General features: G+C 44.0%; 1 protein-coding gene and 1 non-coding gene across 2 annotated transcripts; one reads left to right on the top strand and one right to left on the bottom strand.

The window, feature by feature from the left end:
- Nucleotides 1–2,686: 2,686 nt before the first annotated feature.
- Nucleotides 2,687–5,548, top strand: LOC149443301 (ras GTPase-activating-like protein IQGAP1). The gene is made up of 2 exons (XM_089655694.1): nucleotides 2,687–4,456; nucleotides 4,946–5,548. Exons 1-2 carry the CDS (start codon nucleotides 2,687–2,689, stop codon nucleotides 5,546–5,548), a joined length of 2,373 nt encoding a protein of 790 aa, XP_089511820.1.
- Nucleotides 5,549–18,802: 13,254 nt separating this feature from the next.
- On the bottom strand, nucleotides 18,803–18,985 carry LOC149443302 (U2 spliceosomal RNA). Its single transcript, XR_016306680.1, has one exon. It is a non-coding gene; the product is annotated as a U2 spliceosomal RNA (small nuclear RNA).
- Between the last annotated feature and the right edge of the window lie 1,250 nt (nucleotides 18,986–20,235).

A 20,235-nucleotide genomic window follows, 5' to 3' on the forward strand; every position in this document is an offset into this window, starting at 1 on the left:
ACATCCAAATCAGGTGAACGGTGTTGGAAGTATAGAACCAAAAATGTTAGAATTGTGTCGATGTCCCAATATTTATGGACCTGACTGTAGTCTCCTGAAAACATCACAGCACCCCGTACTCCTCTCAAGAGCCTTCCATTATGATGAAAACAGGGGGCTGGATCTTGGGAGGAGTTATGCAAATATATAAATGCCTTGATGGGTGGACATCAGTGTGGAGGAGTGGGAGTTCCCAGAAAGAATGTATTTGCATGCAGACCACTCTAGGTAATGCCCACGTGATGGTGAGCCTCCATGATTGAAAGAACTTAAAGTGGTTGTAAACCTCAGACATGACAAAGGAACAAAGCATTTCCCTCTATAGGGTGTACTTGTCTCAATCCAGAGTAGTAAGGGTCATTTCTGCATGCTGCTTCATTCCTCTGCTATCAGCACCAGTCACTTCTCACAAGTTTTCCTGACACCAAGAAAAATATGGTGATGGGGAGGGACCTCCAGCAGAATGACAACCTCAGCTCTGTTCCTGTGAGCTGTGTATGTGGGGGAAAGGGGGGGCGTCTCTTCCCTCTAATCAGCTCTCCTCACTGAGCTCTGCAGAGTGTAACTTCAGCTCTACGCCCCATTTTTTCTGAACGCTCAGACAACATTTATCAATTAAGAACTTTGAACAGATGTAGAGAAGAGAAGACTACAGATAAACAGGTACAACCTATACAGGAGGATCTGTTTCATCTCTGTGTACCACCTGAGGACAGTCACTTCACTGGGTATATGTTGGGGTTTACAAACACTTTACATCCAATAAATGGAAGGGACAGCCCAGTGAGGCTGAGGAGGAAAGCGATAAATCATGCTGGATATCCTCTAGCCAGGAATGAGGCGGGCTCTATCTGACGTGATGACACTTGTAATGCACATTGTAAGCAGCTCACAGTGTGCAGTGTGAAATCAGAGGAAGCCATTTCAGTCCAGGAGAGGAGCCTCTATAACTGTCACACTCCATTGTTGGGGTCCCTCTGTATAGTAACACGGAGCTGCCTTGTTGTATTTGTAATGAAAGTGGAACGGCACGGTGATGGCCGGGAGGACCTCCTGGTCATGTCGCTCGTGCACAGCCCCCTGGGGAACGCAGCGCGGTGATCTGTGGTGAGCTGTGTCCCTTGGAGACAACTAATCACCAATCAGGGTAAGGAGCCAATGACAATGGCTTGGCGCTCTGCTTATTCCCCCCCGATCGTTCCCCCGTGAGATCCGGAGATGGGGCATGTGCACATCCCACAGGAGGAGGGGGGGGGGGGGGGGGGACTGTGAACCTCCCCTGTACAGTGTGTACTCCACCCATCATTATATATCACCCAATGTATCATCACTGCACTCCACCCATAATTGGAAGGATTCTCAACAGCTCCCCCAAAACTATTAAAAATGTTCATTAAACATCTCATAGATGTGGTCGCCTTCCAAAGACATTGCAAGCCATGTGCATATCCAACAAATCCATCTTGATATTCAATCGCTCCACCCAAAACTAATAAAAACAAACACACCATGTGATCAGCTTCAAAACACAATGTGATCCATGTGAAAATCCAATCAACCCTGCTTGATTCTCAATCGCTCCACATTAAAATGAAACTACAAAAACGTAAACACCCCATTTACGTGCTCCCGCCAAAGACACTGCAATCCATCTAATAGATTGTGATTCTCAATGGCTCCGCCCAACACTGAAACTATTAAAACACGCCACATATTTGGTTGCATTCAAAGACATTGCAATCCCTGTGAAAATCCAATAAATCTTGTTACTGTATTGTCCCCACTATAATGTACAGGGCGGAGCAAACCGTTGGCGCTATAGAAATCCTGGATAATAATAATATTACATCTATCTTGATAATCAATCGCTCCATGTAAAACTGAAGGGAATTAAACACTGCATTTATTTGGTCACATTCAAAAGACATTGCATTCCCTGTGAAAATTCAACAAACTCATCTTGGTTCTCAATCGCTCCACCCAAAATTGAAAACAATAAAACAACCCATAAATGTGATCACCTTCCAAAGACATTGCAATATAAGCGAATATCCAACAAATCCATCCTGATTCTCAATCACTCCACCCAAAACTGAAAATTATAAACACCCCATATATGTGGTCGCCTTCCAAAGACATTGCACTCCATGCGAGCATCCAGCAAATCCATTGTGATTCTCAATTACTCCACCCAGAAAAAAAACACCCTAATAAACACCCCACACAAGTGTAACATTTGTATAATGTCCAAAAGACAAAGTGTTTCCCAAATGGATCTTCAAGACGTGCGGCTCCACCCAATACTGAAGATACAGCGATGTGTTCATTCCTCCTCTGCTGGCAGTTATCACTTCCAGGCTATGATGTGCGTCAGTTGGCCGTCACTGTGTCAATAAAGTTTTGTTGAAAAAAAAATGTTTGAACTGTGCAACTGTTACTATGAGGTCATCACAGCGCAGCAGAGGCTGTGTCAATAAAGTTTTTGTACAAAAAAGAAACTGTCACAGTGGAGCAGAGGCTAAAAATAGAAGCCAGCAGAGGCAGAGTTCAGTCTACAAGTGACTGTTGTGGTGAACACATCTGATCTGAAGACATCTGATTACTACCAATAGAAATTCTTGGTGTATTCTACCATCTGATAGCAGAAATGGTGAGAAACACCCACCGCACTACAGGAGGGAGGGCATCTCCCAGGACAAGGTTGGACTTCCTTTGCAACAGTCCCTGCAAATGGCTGAGGTCATTATTTGCAGAGGAAGATCAGCCAAAGACGACGAATGAAGACATTAAACTCAAAGAGACGGAGGAACAGAAGAAAGACGAAGTGGTGAAGGAGACTGAAGATGAAAGACTTGAGAGAGAAAGGTTAGAGGAGCGGCATCGTGAAATCGTTATAAAACTTCAGTCATGGGCCAGAAGAAGCTTGGAACAACAGCGATTCCACGATTTCATGCATAGTGAAAACCCATCGCCGAGCTCGGTCATCCAGTTTTCTAAATGCTTGAGCCCCCATGACCCAAACTTCAATCTGCAGCTGCGGATGAACACATTGAACGTGGAATTAACGTCTCATTCTAAAACCCTCAATGAACAGAGGTGTGAGATGGACAACTTGGACAGAGAAATCGCAGCTTTAGTGAAAGAAAATATCACTCAACAGGATCTCGTCTCCAGATTCAAAAAACTAAAGCCTAGCAATAAGGAGCAAGTTAAAGAGGCCATAGCCAAGCATAGACAGGAGGCTCGCGAGGACAGGAAGAGAAGTGAGAGGCTGGAGTCCTATGAACACCTCTTCTACTATCTGCAGACGGATCCAGCTTACCTGACCAGACTCATGGACCAGCTGCCATCCTATAGTGATATTATCACATTTACAAGCAGACTGCTCCTCCAGCTCTACAACTACGGCAAAACTCCACGAGAAGAGTACTATTTCGTGAAATTGATGGAATTTGCTCTTCGTAAAGAAGTGGAAACCAAAATTGCTAGCGTTCAGGACATATTTCAGGGAAAATCACAGATTCTAAAGGTCATCAAATATTTTTACACCCAGAAAGCAAAGTACAATCCCGTAGTGAACGCGCTGACTCGGGGAATAATGGACACCTTGAGAATCGATGATAGACTGACCTATCCAGACTCTAAACACAAGAAGCGTACCAAGCTAGAGAAAAAAAAGCGAAAACTATTCAGCCATAAAATTGATGTATATGCCCTGACGGACACATTCCTACAGGACATATTCTCATCTGTGAACAAGATTCCTTATGGGCTGAGATACCTAACCAAAGTCCTCCAACAATCTTTGCTAAGCAAGTTTCCAATGGTAGGTGAAGATTTACTGTCGGAGTCTGTTGGCTATTTCCTTTCTCAGTACCTCCACACAGCCATAGTGGAACCGGATAAATTTGACATCTATGTAGATGGATTTTCAACCCAGAGGAACAACTTATTGTTCATATCTTCAATCTTCTGCATGACCATGCATCCCTTCTCTGCCAACACAGATCAAGCGCCTGGATTGGACAACTATATCAAGAAAACCTCCCAAAAGCTCGGGAGTTTCTTTAAGCAAGTTCTGAACACTATAGAACCAGAGAAAAAATTTGGCTTTACCAAGTACGCTGACGCAATACAGACTCCCCAGATAATCATACATGCAGGGGACATCATCTATACACATACTCTGCTTTCTATGTATGAGAAGGCTGTATTTTGCGACTGCGGACATTCGCCAACCGCGGACATTGTGTACCAAATGTATAAGGGTATTGGACCGGTCCCTCCACTTAACGAGCTTGAGGCCACTCATGGAGCTGCCTATAACAAGATAAGGAAAATAATTAACATCCCGCTATCTTTATACAGCAAATTACCTCCACTGGAGAATTTGGATGGTGAAACAGAGAAAGCCAAGGTTTCCACCATGAATTTGGTCCTACAACTTATGGCTAAGACACCTGAACAAAAACTCCAAGAGATTCTGACGCTCGAACAGGAAAAGAAGGAGGAAGAGGAGAAGGAGAAGGAGAAGGAGGAGAAGGAGAAGGAGAAGGAGGAGGAGGAGGAGGAGGAGGAGGAGAAGGAAGAGAAGGAGGAGAAGGAGGAGGAGGAGAAGGAGGAGAAGGAGAAGGAAGAGAAGGAGGAGGAGAAGAAAGAGAAGGAGGAGGAGGAGGAGAAGGAGAAGAAGAAGGAGAAGGAGGAGAAGGAGGAGAAGAAGGAGAAGGAGGAGAAGAAGAAGGAGGATAAGGAAGAAAAGAAGGAGGAGGAGAAGGAAGAAAAGAAGGAGGAGGAGAAGGAGGAGAAAGAGGAGATTGTAATAGAAAGCACAACTCCCACCGACACTAAAGGTGCAAATGAACAGGAAGAATCCTGTTCAACTGAAAATCAAGATGATGCCTCTCAGGAATCTGTAACAAAAACCGTCACCGCAAACCTGCAGATTTTGCAAAAAGCCGGTTATTTCACAGAGGCGACATGCTACGAAGAAGTCACCAACCTAATTCGCAATGAAATCAAAGGGAAACACGAACTTCGTGAGAGAAGAGCAGCTGAGGTGAAAATCAACGAGCAGGCGTTAGCTGATGTCAAAGACACCTGTGAAGATATGAAGGGCATCATAGACCTGTACAAGAAGTATAGGAAAAACTGTGTGGACGACTTGCTGGGTGAAAAGTCAGGCTTTGCTGGAAAGGTTCCAAGGATCCATTATACAGAAGATATGACTAAATACACGGCCAAAGATCTATTTAAGAGAGGTGTCATAGTGAGCACACACGGGAAAATCAAGAAAATGAAAAAGGAAATGATTTATATAAAAGTGGTTGGTGAAGACATATATATCGATTTGGACGACAAATGTGAAAAGATATCGATTTTGGACATATTACGTGCTCATCATAGCGGTAATCCAAGGATGAAGATCTTCCATTATGACATCGATGTTGGACTGTTTCTGTTTCTGCTTTGCAGCAACCTTTATGGAAGGCTGGACATGGATGAAGTTTAAGCTGGCCATACTGGCTGAACGACAAAGGACAAACGTGTAAATCAAAGAAAATAAGTGAGCGCTTTAAAGGACGAGCAGCTGAAACACATAGGACAACCAAAAGATTCCTCACATAAATATAAAAGTAAAGTGCAGCGCTAAAGAAAACAAAAACAAAAACAAAATTTATTTTGTTTTTTGTTTTCTTTAGCGCTGCACTTTACTTTTAGACAAAGGACAAACGCATTGGAGGTGGAGGCGGGAATCCTCCCTTCTTCGCTACTGTATTCTGACAGCGGGGACTCCTGATTGGCGGCAGCGCTGATTAAAACGAAATTTCCCAACAAGACCTTTCGACATGGCCGGATCTAGGGGGGTGCTAGGGTGGGCTGCCGGAGAAATAACAGCGGCAGAGAGCCAGGCGGTGGGAGCTGTGCTGTACTCTTCCCACTCCTGTCATCAGAACAGCACTCCTCCATACAGCAGATAACATTTGAGGGGGGGAGGATTTATGCTAGGAAGGGGGTGGGGTGATTTGAGTTATGGTGGGGGAAGATTTTGAGGATAGAATTAGTGCTAGGATGAGGGATGGGGGGGAAGGGGAATTTGGGTCAAAAGGCAGGATTTCTGCTAAGGGTGGATTTATCGTAGGACAGGGGATTAGTGCTGGGAGGGGGAATTAGGGGGGATTTATCGTAGGAAAGGGGATTTGTGCTGGGAGGGGGAATTGGGGGGATTTGTGCTAAGAAGGGGGATTTATACTAGGAGGGGGGATTTGTGGGAGAGGATTTGTGCTGGGAGGGGGGATTTGTGCTGAGAGGGGAAATTTGTGTCACTATCCAAGGCCAGAGGAAGTGACACCATCACGCTGACCGGAACCCAGAAGTAGGCTGCCGCCAATCAAGGAAGGAGGATTGGATGCTTTGACACTTTTCTATGTACACTGCCTTTGATATCCCTATGGAATGTGAATGTTTTTAGCCTTTCATGAAAATCAGAAGTTTGCTGTTACTACGCCATGAGAGTCACCACTTTTTATATATAAATATAATGTAATATAATTATTAGTCATAATTTATTAATTGAATGAGACTTTAGAGCTGCGCATCTAGTTATATTATGGGCGATAGATGGCGGCGCGGGTAGGGTGGGGATGAGAGGTGGGGTATGAAAAGGGGAGGAGGAGGTGTGGAGGGATCATTTATGATTTGTTTTGTGTAAATTTTGCACAAAAAAAAGAAGACCATACCTAGTGTGATGTCATGAAAAGAAGACCATACCTAGTGTGATGTCATGAAAAGAAGACCATACCTAGTGTGATATCATGAATGGAAGGTCTGTCATATATGCAAGAAAGTGGGACACTTAGCCAAGCAGTGTATTGAGTATCTACTGCCAAGGAGAGCTCTGTGGATATCCTGATCGGTTCCGGATGGGAGGTGCACAACATAACTAAGAGCGCAATACTGTGATAAATGAACCTTCACCTTGGGAAACAGCAGCTCTGTACCGTCAAGCTGCTGTCTACCCAGCATTCCAGGAGGAGAGCGCCATGCCCTTTGCTGTGATATATGGGCCTTCACCTTGGGAAACAGCAGCTCCGTACCGTCAAGCTGCTGTCTACCCAGTCTTCACGGAGGAGAGTGCCATGCCCTTTGCTGCGGTAAATGGGCCTTAAAAAAAATATCTTAAAAACATATCATTTAAAAAAAAAACAGTTTTGAGCCTACCTCTGAGGCAGCCGTTTGTACCGGCGAAATCAGTCAGAAAAAGGCCTATTTCACACCTAGAGGTCTCTCAGGGACTTTGATCTTGATGCTGTTATGATAATTACCAACAATCCTACCTTTGCTCTGCCTTGATAACTTGGGACTGTCCATACTTCAGGACTTGCTCACCAATATGCCTTCTGTTTCACAAAGATATGCCTACTTGGCCTGTGTATGAGCCAGACCTTTCTTGATGTACGAGGGAGGTTATGTGTCCTCCTCTGGATGGTGCCCTTGGCTCCTCGGGTACCGGAGGGAGGTGAAGACATCACCATTCATATATGTTTGTTATGTAACTTTCTTCCTCCTCTGGACTACATCAGGATTAATTATCTATCTGGGGACTTTGATGGATACCCTATAAGAGATTAATTTGGCTACTCACACAGTGTAGTCATTCACAATGAGCTGTGCCATCACTTCAGCTCTACAACAGAAGTGGACCAACAGCTCAGTGATAGTCTGGGATAAGGCCATTGTCTCTATAGACACATAACCTGTGCTCATGAGTAAAATGGATCAAGAAGATGGTTCCGTTATTCACAATGAGCTGGGGGGGTGGAGTGGTGTTAGTGGAAGGCTCTCTTGGGTGGGGGAGGCAAGGGTGTTGGTCACTGTCAGAATCTCTGTGGGGGAGGAATGTCTGGGGGAAGGTCTGATTTTTGTGTTGCCTAGGGCAGCAAAAAACCTAAATACACCACTGGCCAAGTGCCCAGGATGTCTGCAGTGCGGGGATGGAATGAGGAGCTCTGTTGAGTGCTCTGCCAGAAGTGACCTTATCCTCTTCTCTGCTAACCCGTCCTCTTACCTGCTAACTCCCAGTACCCTGCCGTGCTGACCCCTGTACCCTGCCGTGCTGACCCCAGTACCCTGCCTTACTGACCCTTGTCTTCTGCCCCCATAGCCCTTGTTCTCTGCTCTGCTGACCCCTGTCCTCTGCCCTACTGACTCTTGTACACTGCCCTGCTGATTCATCAGCATTTACAATGGCACATAGTCAGTACAGGGAGAAAGGAGTGCAGCTGGTATGAAAGTACAACTTGTGATTGACCCCAAAGAGCTCTTTCACACAGGCTGTAGTAAAAACAAGCATCTGAGTAGCAGTTTTAACGCCCCCACCTGCCCACCCAAATGCTAACACAACAGCCTGACAAGGCTGTACACATACTGAAAGTGTAGCTGCCGCCTTGCTCAGAGGGACACAGCCTGGGAGATGGAAGGGGTGGGACGGATGACTGAAAAAGGGACTGTGCCAGCAAGTCTGGGACAAATGACAAGTATTTCTATTCAGCGCAACAGCACTGCACTTTTGGAAAAGGTACCAGTGCTACTTTGCTGCTGTTGTTGCTCTTTTTTGGCCCCAGAGATTTACACAGAAAATGCACCAAAAATGTATTTAAAATACACATACGTACGAGTTTTGTGTAGGTGTTTAAAGAGGCACCTGCTGGCATCCTTACATCCCCAAGCCTAGTGCATTACCATAAAAAATGTTTAATAAAAAATAATAAAGTAGGTGTTGTACTCACAAACGACAATATAGTCAAGGCACATCATAAAAGAACAGCTGGATCAACACCGCGCTGAGTAACAGTCCGCAATAGGGAGTTTAGACATCCAAAAGGCTGACGCGTTTCGAGGACTTGCCTCTTCCTCAGAGCCAACTGACCAAATGTCTGCTCCCTCTTTTATATGCTCACTACTAGTTAAACCAAAGGTCACATGGGCCGTCCTGGACACTCCCCTGTGCAGGTCCAACTCTAAACTCCCTATTGCGGACTGTTACTCAGCGCGGTGTTGATCCAGCTGTTCTTTTATGATGTGCCTTGACTATATTGTCGTTTGTGAGTACAACACCTACTTTATTATTTTTTATTAAACATTTTTTATGGTAATGCACTAGGCCTGTGCGCCCTCTTTTTGTTCTTTCCCCATTCAGTATATTTGGATTCCCCCGGTCCATTTGAGGGCAGCAAGGTGTGCATGTTCCAGGACATTCTTAATGTGGTTGTAGCATCGAGTCCATCCCCAAGCGCAGGAGCATTTGTGTTTGCTGGATCATTACATCCCCGCCCGGCTCATTTAGCTGTCAGCTGGCTGACAGATGAATGTAAACAAAGGAGAAGGGTCATTTAACCCATTTACGCCCTAGTAACCAATATTTGCGTCGGCAAAAAGCTGGGCTTTAACGCATATGAGCTGCTGGGTGGGCAATGTTTCTGCGCCAAAAACAGCTCTCGGTCCTGTGAAAACATCGGTAGACGGCGGGACCGGCTTCCGTTTATGTGCAGAGCACAGCCATCCAAAGCAGTGTCCTTACAGCGAAGCACAGGGACAGAGCACTTAATGAAACAGCACACAGTTAATTAACCCTTTGATCGCCCCTCATGTTAACCCCTTCCTGCCCAGTGCCATTAGTACAGTGTCATTGCTTTGTTTAGCATTGATCACTGTATTGTTGTCACTGGGGATGTCAGTGACACCAAGTCAATTCCCCCCCAGTGTCCGAATGCCCACCGCAGTCCCGCCATAAGTCGCTGATCGCCGCCATTACTAGTAAAAATTAAAGAAAAAAATCCCAGCATATATACCACCATTTGTAAATGTTATAACTTTCACGTAAATCAATTAATTTACACGTATTGGGATTGTTTTAAGCAAAGACATGAAGCAGAATATATTTTGGCCTAAAGTTAAGACGAAAATGTGATTTTTAAAAATTCTTTTACTGGACATGTTTAATAGCAAAATGTCAAAAATATTGTTTTATTTCTCAAAATTGTCGGTATTTTTAATAGCGCAAAAAATAAAAACCGCACAATGATCAAATACCACTGAAAGAAAGCTCTATTCGGGGAAGAAAAGGACATAAATTTAATTTGGGTGCAGCGTTGCATGACCGCACAATTGTCAGTTAAAGTAACGCAGTGCCATAACGCAAAAAATGGCCTGGTCAGGAGGGGGGGGGGGAATCCTCAGGAGGGAGAGTGGTTAAAGAAAAACAAACAAAAAAAAAAACTTTAGCCCTTAGGGGTATCCCTGCTGGCCAGCTAAAGATGCTGAGAGCCACTTCAATCTATCTGAGCCTTTTGGGCCTTATGGGATACCCTCTGCCATATTTCTTATTATCCACACATGTCCCTTACCTGCATTGGCAGTATTTTCGGGACAGTGAACTAACCCTGTAAAACAACTGGCTATTGCTTCTTTTTCTGTCACACCAAATATTCATTTAATTTAGTTTTGATTCTGTGTGCATTGTGTAGATTGTTTATTCAAAATTAATATAAATAAAAATTATTCATCATTTTTTCTAAAGCGTCCTCACTTTACACATTACCTAGTAGTTGTGGCCGAGCGGTTAAGGCGATGGATTCTAAATCCATTGGGATTTCCCCACGCAGGTTCGAATCCTGCCAACTACCATCTGTAGCTTTGGAAACAGTACACACACTGGGTACATCAGTGCTCTGTAGGTCAATGTTCCAGTTCTGCTGGTTGATGACTCTTGCCAGGATAAAGTGCTGCACTTGACAGCCTAAACCTTTAGCACGGTTCTGTAGCTCCTACATTCCCTTGACGGAGATGAAGCTCTGTGTCCATTGAGGTCTTGGCTGGTTTGTAGGGTCTAAATGACCTGTACAGTTCCCTGAGACTCAGATAAAGACTTGGCCGGGACAGTAGGTGACATTTACAAGTACCCAGCTGGTCACAATCCAAGCCATGGGGTACATCATAGGACTGGGAAAGCATATCTCACTCAGCTTCGTCAGGACCTATACAGCGCACCTGATGGGGACATCATGGTGCGCTGTATAGGATACAAGATATACCATCATATATATTTCAACAGGCAGAAGAGTCTTTGGGATGTGTCTTGTTTTTTCCTACAAAAGTGGTGTATAGTCCACATATAGTGGTGAAGAAACCACTTCAAGCAGAGTGCTGCTTTGTGCATCTTTTCCTCCATCCTGGAAATAAATGGGGCATATTCCCATCCAAGAGCTCTAGGAAACAGCTATCTATATTACAGATGAATGGGCCCCAACCACTTGTGCCGGCAAAGGAATGTATTGTATAATATATTTGACATTTATGTCTTCCTTCATACAGGCCTGAGGCCTGCTATTCTCCTTTTTGACGCATATTGTGCTTGCTTTACTGTATACATGTGACATACATATATCTAGTATAATTTTTGGATTTCTTGATTGGGATTTGCCTATATGGTTACTGCTTAAATCCCTTATATCCTTCATTATGGTATGCCCATGGCATAATTTTTGGATACACCTCCCTAGGGAAGTGTTCACTTGTGTGTTTGTGCTACAGGGACACTAGACTCTTGTAGCCATTTTTCCTGCTGCACATACATGTAGACCGGTTCTGGTGTCATTTTAAATGGTTTTAGGTCTGTGTGTATTGTCTCAACTGAGGTGATGGTAAACCAGGGCGAAAGCCCATATGTCATATTTTTATGTGTGTAATAAAGCATAATTTTTGGAAATTTCTTCCTGTGTGTCACGTTCTGTTCACTATGTAGCCGCTTTTCTGTGAATCTCTTTTCACAAACCCCCCCTTTTTTGTATGCCTCTTTTGGCTACTGAATGGAGACCATACATTGGGTGACACGCTAATTTATTCAATAACCTCTTAAATAACTATCTTAATATATGGACATTTACAAGTACCCCGCTGGTCACAATCCAAGCCATGGGGTACATCATAGGACTGGGAAAGCATTTGGAAGACTTTTTTTTTTTACTTTGCGGCTACAATGTAGTTCATACGTGGACTAGATTTTGTTTTGAAGGTAGGTCCTCTGTAACTACTTCCCATCTGATGTACAGTCCATACATAGACGTCCTGATGGGAAGTGATTAAGAGCTGCAGCCATGATCTTGGTACCATTTCTATGAAAGATTTGGAGAACTCTGGGATGAAGCACAAAAACAAGTTCAACTACACGCACCAACAAACGGTAGTCATGGTCAGTGACAGGGGGGTATAATCCTTGCCGCAGTGTGTACACTCCGTCTGCTCCCTCAATGGTGAATACAGGTAGCAGTTAAGGGTAGAAAAAGCGTAGAACAGCCACATTTTTACCATCCCAAACTACTAGTCTAAACAAGTCCTAACAGTGGGAGCTGTTTAACTGCTTCCCATCCGCCCTATAGAAGATATACTTCTACAGGACGGCACTGGGTGCACAAAATCACATATATATGTGTGTGTGTGTATATATATATATATATATATATATATATATATACACACATACATACATACACACACACGCGTGATTTTGCATGTTCAGGTAGGGGGCACGCGAGCAAGGCCGGGTAATGCAAAACATGGCCTGGTCAGGAAAAGGGGTAAATTCTCTGCAGGGCAAGTGGTTAAAGAGGGACGATTAAACAGAACATCAGTTTCGTTGATGTACACTTACATTGCACGTCTATGTCACAGTCCTCGCACCCACAAAGTACTTCTAATTACTGTACCACAAGTCTCACACAATCACACAAACCTCTGGATAAAGGATCATCCTAATAAAATTACGTTTTCCAATTATGTATGCTTTTCTCTGCACAAAAAGGTAACACATTGTCTGACTGAGTCTATTTTAAAAAAGAAGTACAGCCAAAGCTGCTGAGAGCCAGAGCCAGCCGCTGCCTCCCCCATCACAGCGCAGAGCTCCAGTGAGCACTGGAGGGGCAGAGCAACAAGTGGAAATAGTCATTGCTCTCTGCTCAGAGTGGCTCGAAGAACTGAGCGATAAGTAATGTTTGATCACTCAGTTCTTACTGTTAGAGCCTATGAAAGTATGCATAAAAAAAAATACTTAGTGGGGGGAAAAAGGAAGGAGAAAATAGTGTGGGAGGGAAGATGAAGAGGAGAGAGAGGAGGGGAAAGAGAGTGGGAGGTGTATGGGGGGAAGATGGGTAAAAAGGGGGGAAGGTAGCTTACCCAAGCAGACACAAATCTAGGAGGATCTAAGGGGGTCTTCCATTAAGCTGCTGGAAGAGGGAGCTCAGGCAGAAGAGGAACAGGATGTCCACTGGTGAAGCAAAAGCCAATATACTGCAGGAAGCGTGGGGATAGCAAGAACAGCGGGTGGACTTTTAAGGACAACATGTTCAGCAGATTCCAACCCTACCATCACTGCAAAGTCACATTTTGGAGAAAGCAGATTTGAATTCGGAGCTCATGCCCGAGCTCACCTGAACTTGAAATTGTCTGGCTCCGGAAATGCACATGCACAGCGTTTATTTCCCATAGGAGAGGATGTTATCTTACTGTCACTTGCTCCCATTCACTGACTTTTATGGAGAGGAACTCCAACAGTGAGAATTCCCCTCTGTAATTCCTGACTCTGTTTCTGTTCACCTGGGAGGTTTGGGTGTTCCCGTCCACTTTGGAGCACTGCAGCACTTCCTGTTACATTCTCCATAATATAAATGTCAATCCAGCAAGGATGGTGGGAACCCCTCATAATGGGCACAGCAGGTGCATAGACATGGGAACTCAGCAAAGGGATGCTGGAAACCCCTCATACCGGGCACAGCAGGTGAACAGAAGAGAGGGAACTCCCATAGGGATAGTGCAAACCCCTTAAATCAGGAACAGCAGATGTGGAGATATGGAATCTATGCATAGGGATTGTGGGAATATAATGGGCACAGCAGGTGTACAGACCAGGGATCTCACCATTACAGTCTTCAAGACTGTCATGTGGTTTGACTCGCCAGCATCCATCAAACACTCGAATATCAGTTTTAGATGGACGAACGCTTTATTGCAATCCTCCCTTAAAGTGCCTATATGAGAAGTCTCAGACAGGAGCTACTCTACTCTGACTCCCGGCCCGAAGAGAAGTCCTAGATAGTGACAACTGCCACAGTGAAGCTGAAATTGAGGCCAAGTGTGGCCCCATCTGCCTGCGACCCCTCACAAAGATGCATTGTTTGTGAGCTCTGGTTCACACTGGATCCAACTTGAAGTTGCATGATTTCAAGGTCACATGACAGTACAACTCAGTGTGACTTGGAAGACATCAGTGCGACATCATGCACAGATCTCTATGCAAGTCGCTCCTGAAATCACAAAAAGTAGTGCAGGAACTTTCTTCAAAATTGGGGCGACTCTGATGGAGTCAGAGTTGTACCGATTTGAACTGTTCCATTGTGCAAAACAGGGTGCGACTTGTCATGGAATTTGTAACTGTCAAATCGCATGACAAGTCGCACTGGTGTGACCCAGGACTTACATAGAATACAACATCTTACAAGAGGTGATCCAGGGCTGGGCTCAACATGCCCAATATGGCAGCATTGCCAGTACAGCTTGTATCCCAATAATCTTTAGTAAATCTAGTGCTACTTGTCATTTGGCGCTAGAAAAGCGAAGGCAGTGAAGTTGGGTGTATGAAAGTATGAAGGTCTTGTGCTAAGTAACCATTGGGTATGTCCACTGGATATGGCTGCAGCTTCTCTGGATGAGTATTTGGATATGAACTCTTGCACTGTCAAACAAAATCGGGAGCCGCCATCTAAGTGTAGATTTATTACAAGCAATAAAAGGAAATAAAATTGCACCCACATTTAGGGTCACTTCCCACCATAGAAACGCAGTCCAGATGCGTCTCGGATGCGTTTCTGCATCCGCGTTTTTAACGCGTTTCATTGCGTTTTTTATGCTTTCCGGTTCATTTTTTCCACTCTTTTTTCTTCAATTTAAACAGGGACATGTGCATTCCAGTGCGTTTTTGATCCATTTTACTGCATTTACAGTTGTGTGCAGGAATAATAAAGCCTGTTCACCATTTTGTTCTGCAGCCGGAACGCACTGGAACCCCAAGCTGATGTGAAGTATGACATTGACAACAATATAACCTATTACATAATCACTCGGTAACTCACAAAACTGAATAAAACTCACATAGTGAGTACACAATTCATAATCCCAAGAAAAAGTCACCCTTTCACCCTTGAAAGTAAATAATGATATTCCACCTTTTTCTTATCCTTAAATTAAATTAATAAATCAAACAATAAATGAAATTCAAATAAAAAAATTTGAAAAAAATGAAATATAAATATAGTCCCAAAATATATTTCCAAGTCCAACACAATCTCTCAATCCTGTGTGTCCAACTTCAATATTTCCATCACTCCGGACCCGATAAAATAAAACTAAAATAGTGTATTACCTTCAAACAATATGTATATACCTTCACAACTAAGAAGTATATACTTCAATCTGTGCAAAAACAGAATCATCTGTGAGTAACACGTGAATCGTGCAAGTCACTCTGTGTACACTATAAAATGAACTAATAAACAGTGACAAACTGAGTACACTCAAAAATAAAATAATATATATTGAAATAAAATAAACAAACAAAAATAATATTAAACAAATAATATAGAGTAAACTCAATAAATATAAAAAGGTGAACACTCCGTGAACACTTCTATAGGACAAGAATGCATACAATTACCCTCATGGAGTAATATCAAGCCTTAAGGGATATTCAGATGTTTAGCAGTCACTTTCAGGCTCTCAATAGCTGTATATAGGGTAAGCCTTTAATCCACCATCATCCTCATAAAAAATAGAAAAGAGTGCATGTAGCATGATATAATAGGTACCAAAACCATTTAATATAGCATCTTACATTAGGGACTTGAACAATCAGTAATATATTCCAATGACTCAGCTACAGCAGCTTCCTAGGATGTAAAGCGTGTTTTCCAATAATCAAAATGGCCGCGCCACCACTTCCGGTTTTTGCGCAATTACATCAGACGTACTGATTGAGAGCCTGAAAGTGACTGCTAAACATCGGAATATTCCTTAAGGCTTGATATATATAATAATATAACCATATAACCTACTTTCTGTGCACTTTGGGTGCAGAAAAAAAAATCACACTGAAAACGCATGTAGTGTGAACTGGCCCGTAGTAAAATCATAAGAGCATATCAAGTCCTCTGTGTCTGCAAAGTTCTACTCTACCTGGCCGCTGCCCTGCCGAGCTCTGGCACTGATGGGCACTGGCAGGTGGCATGGATGAGCACTGAGAGCTGGCACTGATGGACACTGACAGGTGGCGCTGCTGGGGCTACACAGATCATCAGGGCACACTGATCATCAGTGCTCTGATGATCTGTGTACATGTCTCCTCCGGGGGAAGGCCGATTACCGGCTCTCCTCTCCTCTGTCAGTGTGACAGCTCGTGGGGAGAGAAATGCCGATAACCGGTAGTTCCCTGTTTACATGTGATCAGCTGTGATTGGACACAGCTGATCACATGACCGAGCCGACATCTTCGGCTCTTTCCGTGGATCGGTGATCCGCTGTGTCCAAGGGACACAGCGCATCACCGTTCGCCGTGCTGCGTGCTCCGGGAGCCGCTCATTCGCGGTTAGAATGGGATGACGTCATATGACGTCCTCCCAGAATGAGAGAACTACCTTGCATCCGTCATATTACTATATGGTGGGTGGGAGGTGGTTAATCTGTGTGTAACCAGCAGTGAGATTTCAGGTAGTCACCTCGACAGAAAACCTTAGCGCAGTCCTGGCAGATGAATGGCTTTGCTGTGGAGTGAACCTACATGTGGCTCAGTAGAAAGGAATGGCTGGGAAAGGCTTTCTTGCAAATTTTGCAGGGAAATACCAAGTCAGCTCTTTGCAGATTAAAGCTTCGGAATTCACTCTCTCAATCAACCGACTATTGTTTAACCTTGTGCTGCTAGCATTAGTAAATAGATAGGAAAGTACATTATATTTACTTATTTACATTTTGTTTACATTTCTTAAGTTACTTCCTGGTTTCCAGGCCTAGGCAAATGATGTCATACATCCCACAGGAGTTTTCAGGAGGGGAGGAGGGGTTTTTCTCAGCTAAGAACACTCGGTTAAGGGCAGATGGATTCCAGGGAGTAAAAGCTACACAATCATCTTCCCTTACTCAAGATGGATATGACCAGAAATGCCAGGCGGTGGTTTTCAAAGTGAATTCTTGGCAAAATAAAGCATGGAGACACGGATGGATGGGGGAGTTTGCTCTGATTATTAAAAATGAATGAAATAGCATTTTTGGCTTGTGGTGCTCAGATGCAGTGCAGTTCCACATAAATATCATGATTCTCAAGATCTTCAATAATGATGGAAGCTGAATTTCTCATTGCTGAGAATTTCTTCTGGCATGCACCATCATAACCTTTCATTAGAGTACCCAACCAAATGTGAATGTTTACATTCATTTTTATCTGCCTGGTCACCTCATTAACATACACACGTCTTTGTTACCGTTTTGGCGAGCAGCTTTGGTGGCGATGTGTGCGCTCTCTTCATGGTTGGTGTATTGTGGAGGTCACTGACTGCTAACGCTTCACAGTTCATACAATCTGCAGGAAGAAATGGCTGTCAGTAACTCATTATAACTGTTCAATGTCACATGGAATGACCCTTAAATATAATGAGAAATAAAGCTGATCTCTAGGCTCTACCTATCTCCACCATACCCCTCTGACTGACCGTTGGACCTTTTTACACATCTAAAGCCGCAGTCACATGATTCTCTCATCCGGAATCTTGAGACTAGAGAATCCAGATTACAGGAAGTGGAGTCCTTCTTTGGGTGTCCATGTCACTGCTCATGTGATGACGTCACTTCCTATTGGTTTGTCAGTGGCGTGGTCCTCCCAAAACAAGCAGAGATTTTTTTTTTTAAGTCCGCAAACGTGCAAACTAGAACGAAAAACCCGTAAGTGATCACAAAAAAAGTGCAAGTGCGAACACCACACGAAAAAGTGCACTTAGGGGTGTGCTTTGTCCTACCCCCGAAGGGGTTGGACCGTTACCCTGATCCCCCGGGGCACGAAGCTCCTGACAGGGACAAGGTTCCCATTTGGTCCTCCTGGCCAAAAGGCCTGGTGGACCACCGTTCCTTATGTCCAGCCGAAGCCGGACATCCAGTACTAGGCCAGGGGGCTCTCCCGGAGAGAAAACCCCCTAGGGATCAGGGGAAAAAGGAACCAAAAGGCCACACATCCTCCCCCTAGACTTCAGGGTAGGCCCGAGGACCCACACCCTACCATCCAGTGAAAACACACACATAAGCAAAGAAAAAGTGACAAACGTGGGAGGTGTTAAATTAAATAAATAGAAAATAAAAAAGTGGTACCGTGCCAAATTGTGCACAGACCAGGCCCTGAGGCCTGTAGCAAAAATTGCCCTGGACTTAGCCAAAAGGCCTGGTCCTTAGGGCGCTGTGCAAAAAGAATGTAAAAACAGTGACCATGTGCCATGTTCACACAGTGGGGTCCCACACCCAGGTGTTACTAGTGGCACCCCTGAGAGCGTCTACTCAGGGGGCACCGAGTTTGCGAACTTTCTGCCTCCTCAGCCCCTGGCCAGACCGAGGTAGATCCGTCCAAATCAGGAGGTACTGGGTCTTTCCAGTCTTCTCGGAGGAATTACTCCCAGGGCCCCAGAATGACTCATGGCGCTCCCCGGTTTCTGTCCCTCCGGTACTAGCCTTCCGGACCCCCACCATACCAGTGAGGGTACTATACAACAGCCATCCCCGCAAAGCTAGAATGGCCGGGAGCACCCCCACTGGACACTGATAAGAACAGATACTACACTTGATCTTAGCCAAAAGGCCGAGAACCCAAAACAAGCAGAGATAGGAAATCAGCAAAAGGGACCTCTTGGGATCCAGGCTGGGTGGCCGCATCAGCAGACTTTGATTAGCGCTCCCCCCACTCCCAGAAATGGCATCGGTGAGAGAGTGCAGGATGGGTTAGAGGGGGTGGGGGAGGATGAATAGTTGTCTGAAGATAGGCAAGCTTTTATTGTTTTTATCTACCTTTTATTTATGTTACAGAGGCCATGTGTGATCAGGACACACTGGGAAAATCTTTGGCAGGCTTAAGGTGAAATTTTGGGCACGTTGTACCTGTTCCGGACTAACATGTACTGCGGGCGGGCGGCACAGACATGCCAAGTGATGTACTTGTACATCACTTAGCACATGCGCATTGGCGCACCACTCCCTCGGGGGACATAGCGGATTGCGGATGCTTGTAACCAGCCACTATGAGACGCTGGGGTGTCAGGTGATCGCATAGCAATCACATGATCACAATGTCAACAAAACTGTTATGAATGAGTTTCAGTAATAATAATTGTGCTTAGCATTGTAATGCTACGAATGGCCCACAGCTATCACATTGTACCTGAGCCAATCACAGCACCTTATATGTAACATGTGATCACAATACTAAGCACATCTGTTATGAATGTAACCAAATCATGATAGTTCAAAACATTGTTGTTACAGTGATCATCATTGTAACAGCAATCAAAGTGTAAAAAAAAAAAATCTCTGATCACCTCACCAGAGAAGTACAGAATCACCAATCATATTATGACACTGTACTGTTCTAGTGACAGTATGTAAAAGAAAAAACGTGAAAAAAAAATGTATTAAAAATTTCAAAATTGTGACAAAAAAAATTTTTTAACTTTCTGTGCATTTTACTAAAATACCTCAGACTGTCCACTTTCAAAAAAAGGGATCATTTGGGGGATATTTGTACTGTCCTGGCATTTAGGGATCAATAAATGAGAGGCCGTCAGTACATCAGGATTGAGCCATTTTCACATATATATCCCATAGTTTGTAGACACCAGAACTGTCACACAAACCAATATACACTTACTGGGATTTGTTTTTGCTAAAGACTTAGCAGGATACATTTTGGCCAACAATTATGAAGAAGTTTGATTTCATTGCACATGTTTTAGAACAGAAAGTAGAAAATATAATTTTATTTTCAAAATGTTCAATTTTTTTTTGTTTACATAATAAAAAATAAACCCAGTGGTGATCAAATACCAGCAAAAGAAAGCTCTATTTGTG

Source organism: Staurois parvus, unplaced genomic scaffold (assembly GCF_062004578.1).
Source record: "Staurois parvus isolate SC_StPar_1 unplaced genomic scaffold, SC_StPar_1.0 ptg000860l, whole genome shotgun sequence".
Taxonomy (NCBI): Eukaryota; Metazoa; Chordata; class Amphibia; order Anura; family Ranidae; genus Staurois; species Staurois parvus.

Coding starts and splice junctions, on each gene's coding strand:
- LOC149443301 (XM_089655694.1), top strand. CDS start 2,687: ATGGTGAGAAACACCCACCGCACTACAGGAGGGAGGGCATCTCCCAGG. Junction 4,457..4,945: donor GTGAAACAGAGAAAGCCAAG/GTTTCCACCATG, acceptor GATGCCTCTCAG/GAATCTGTAACAAAAACCGT.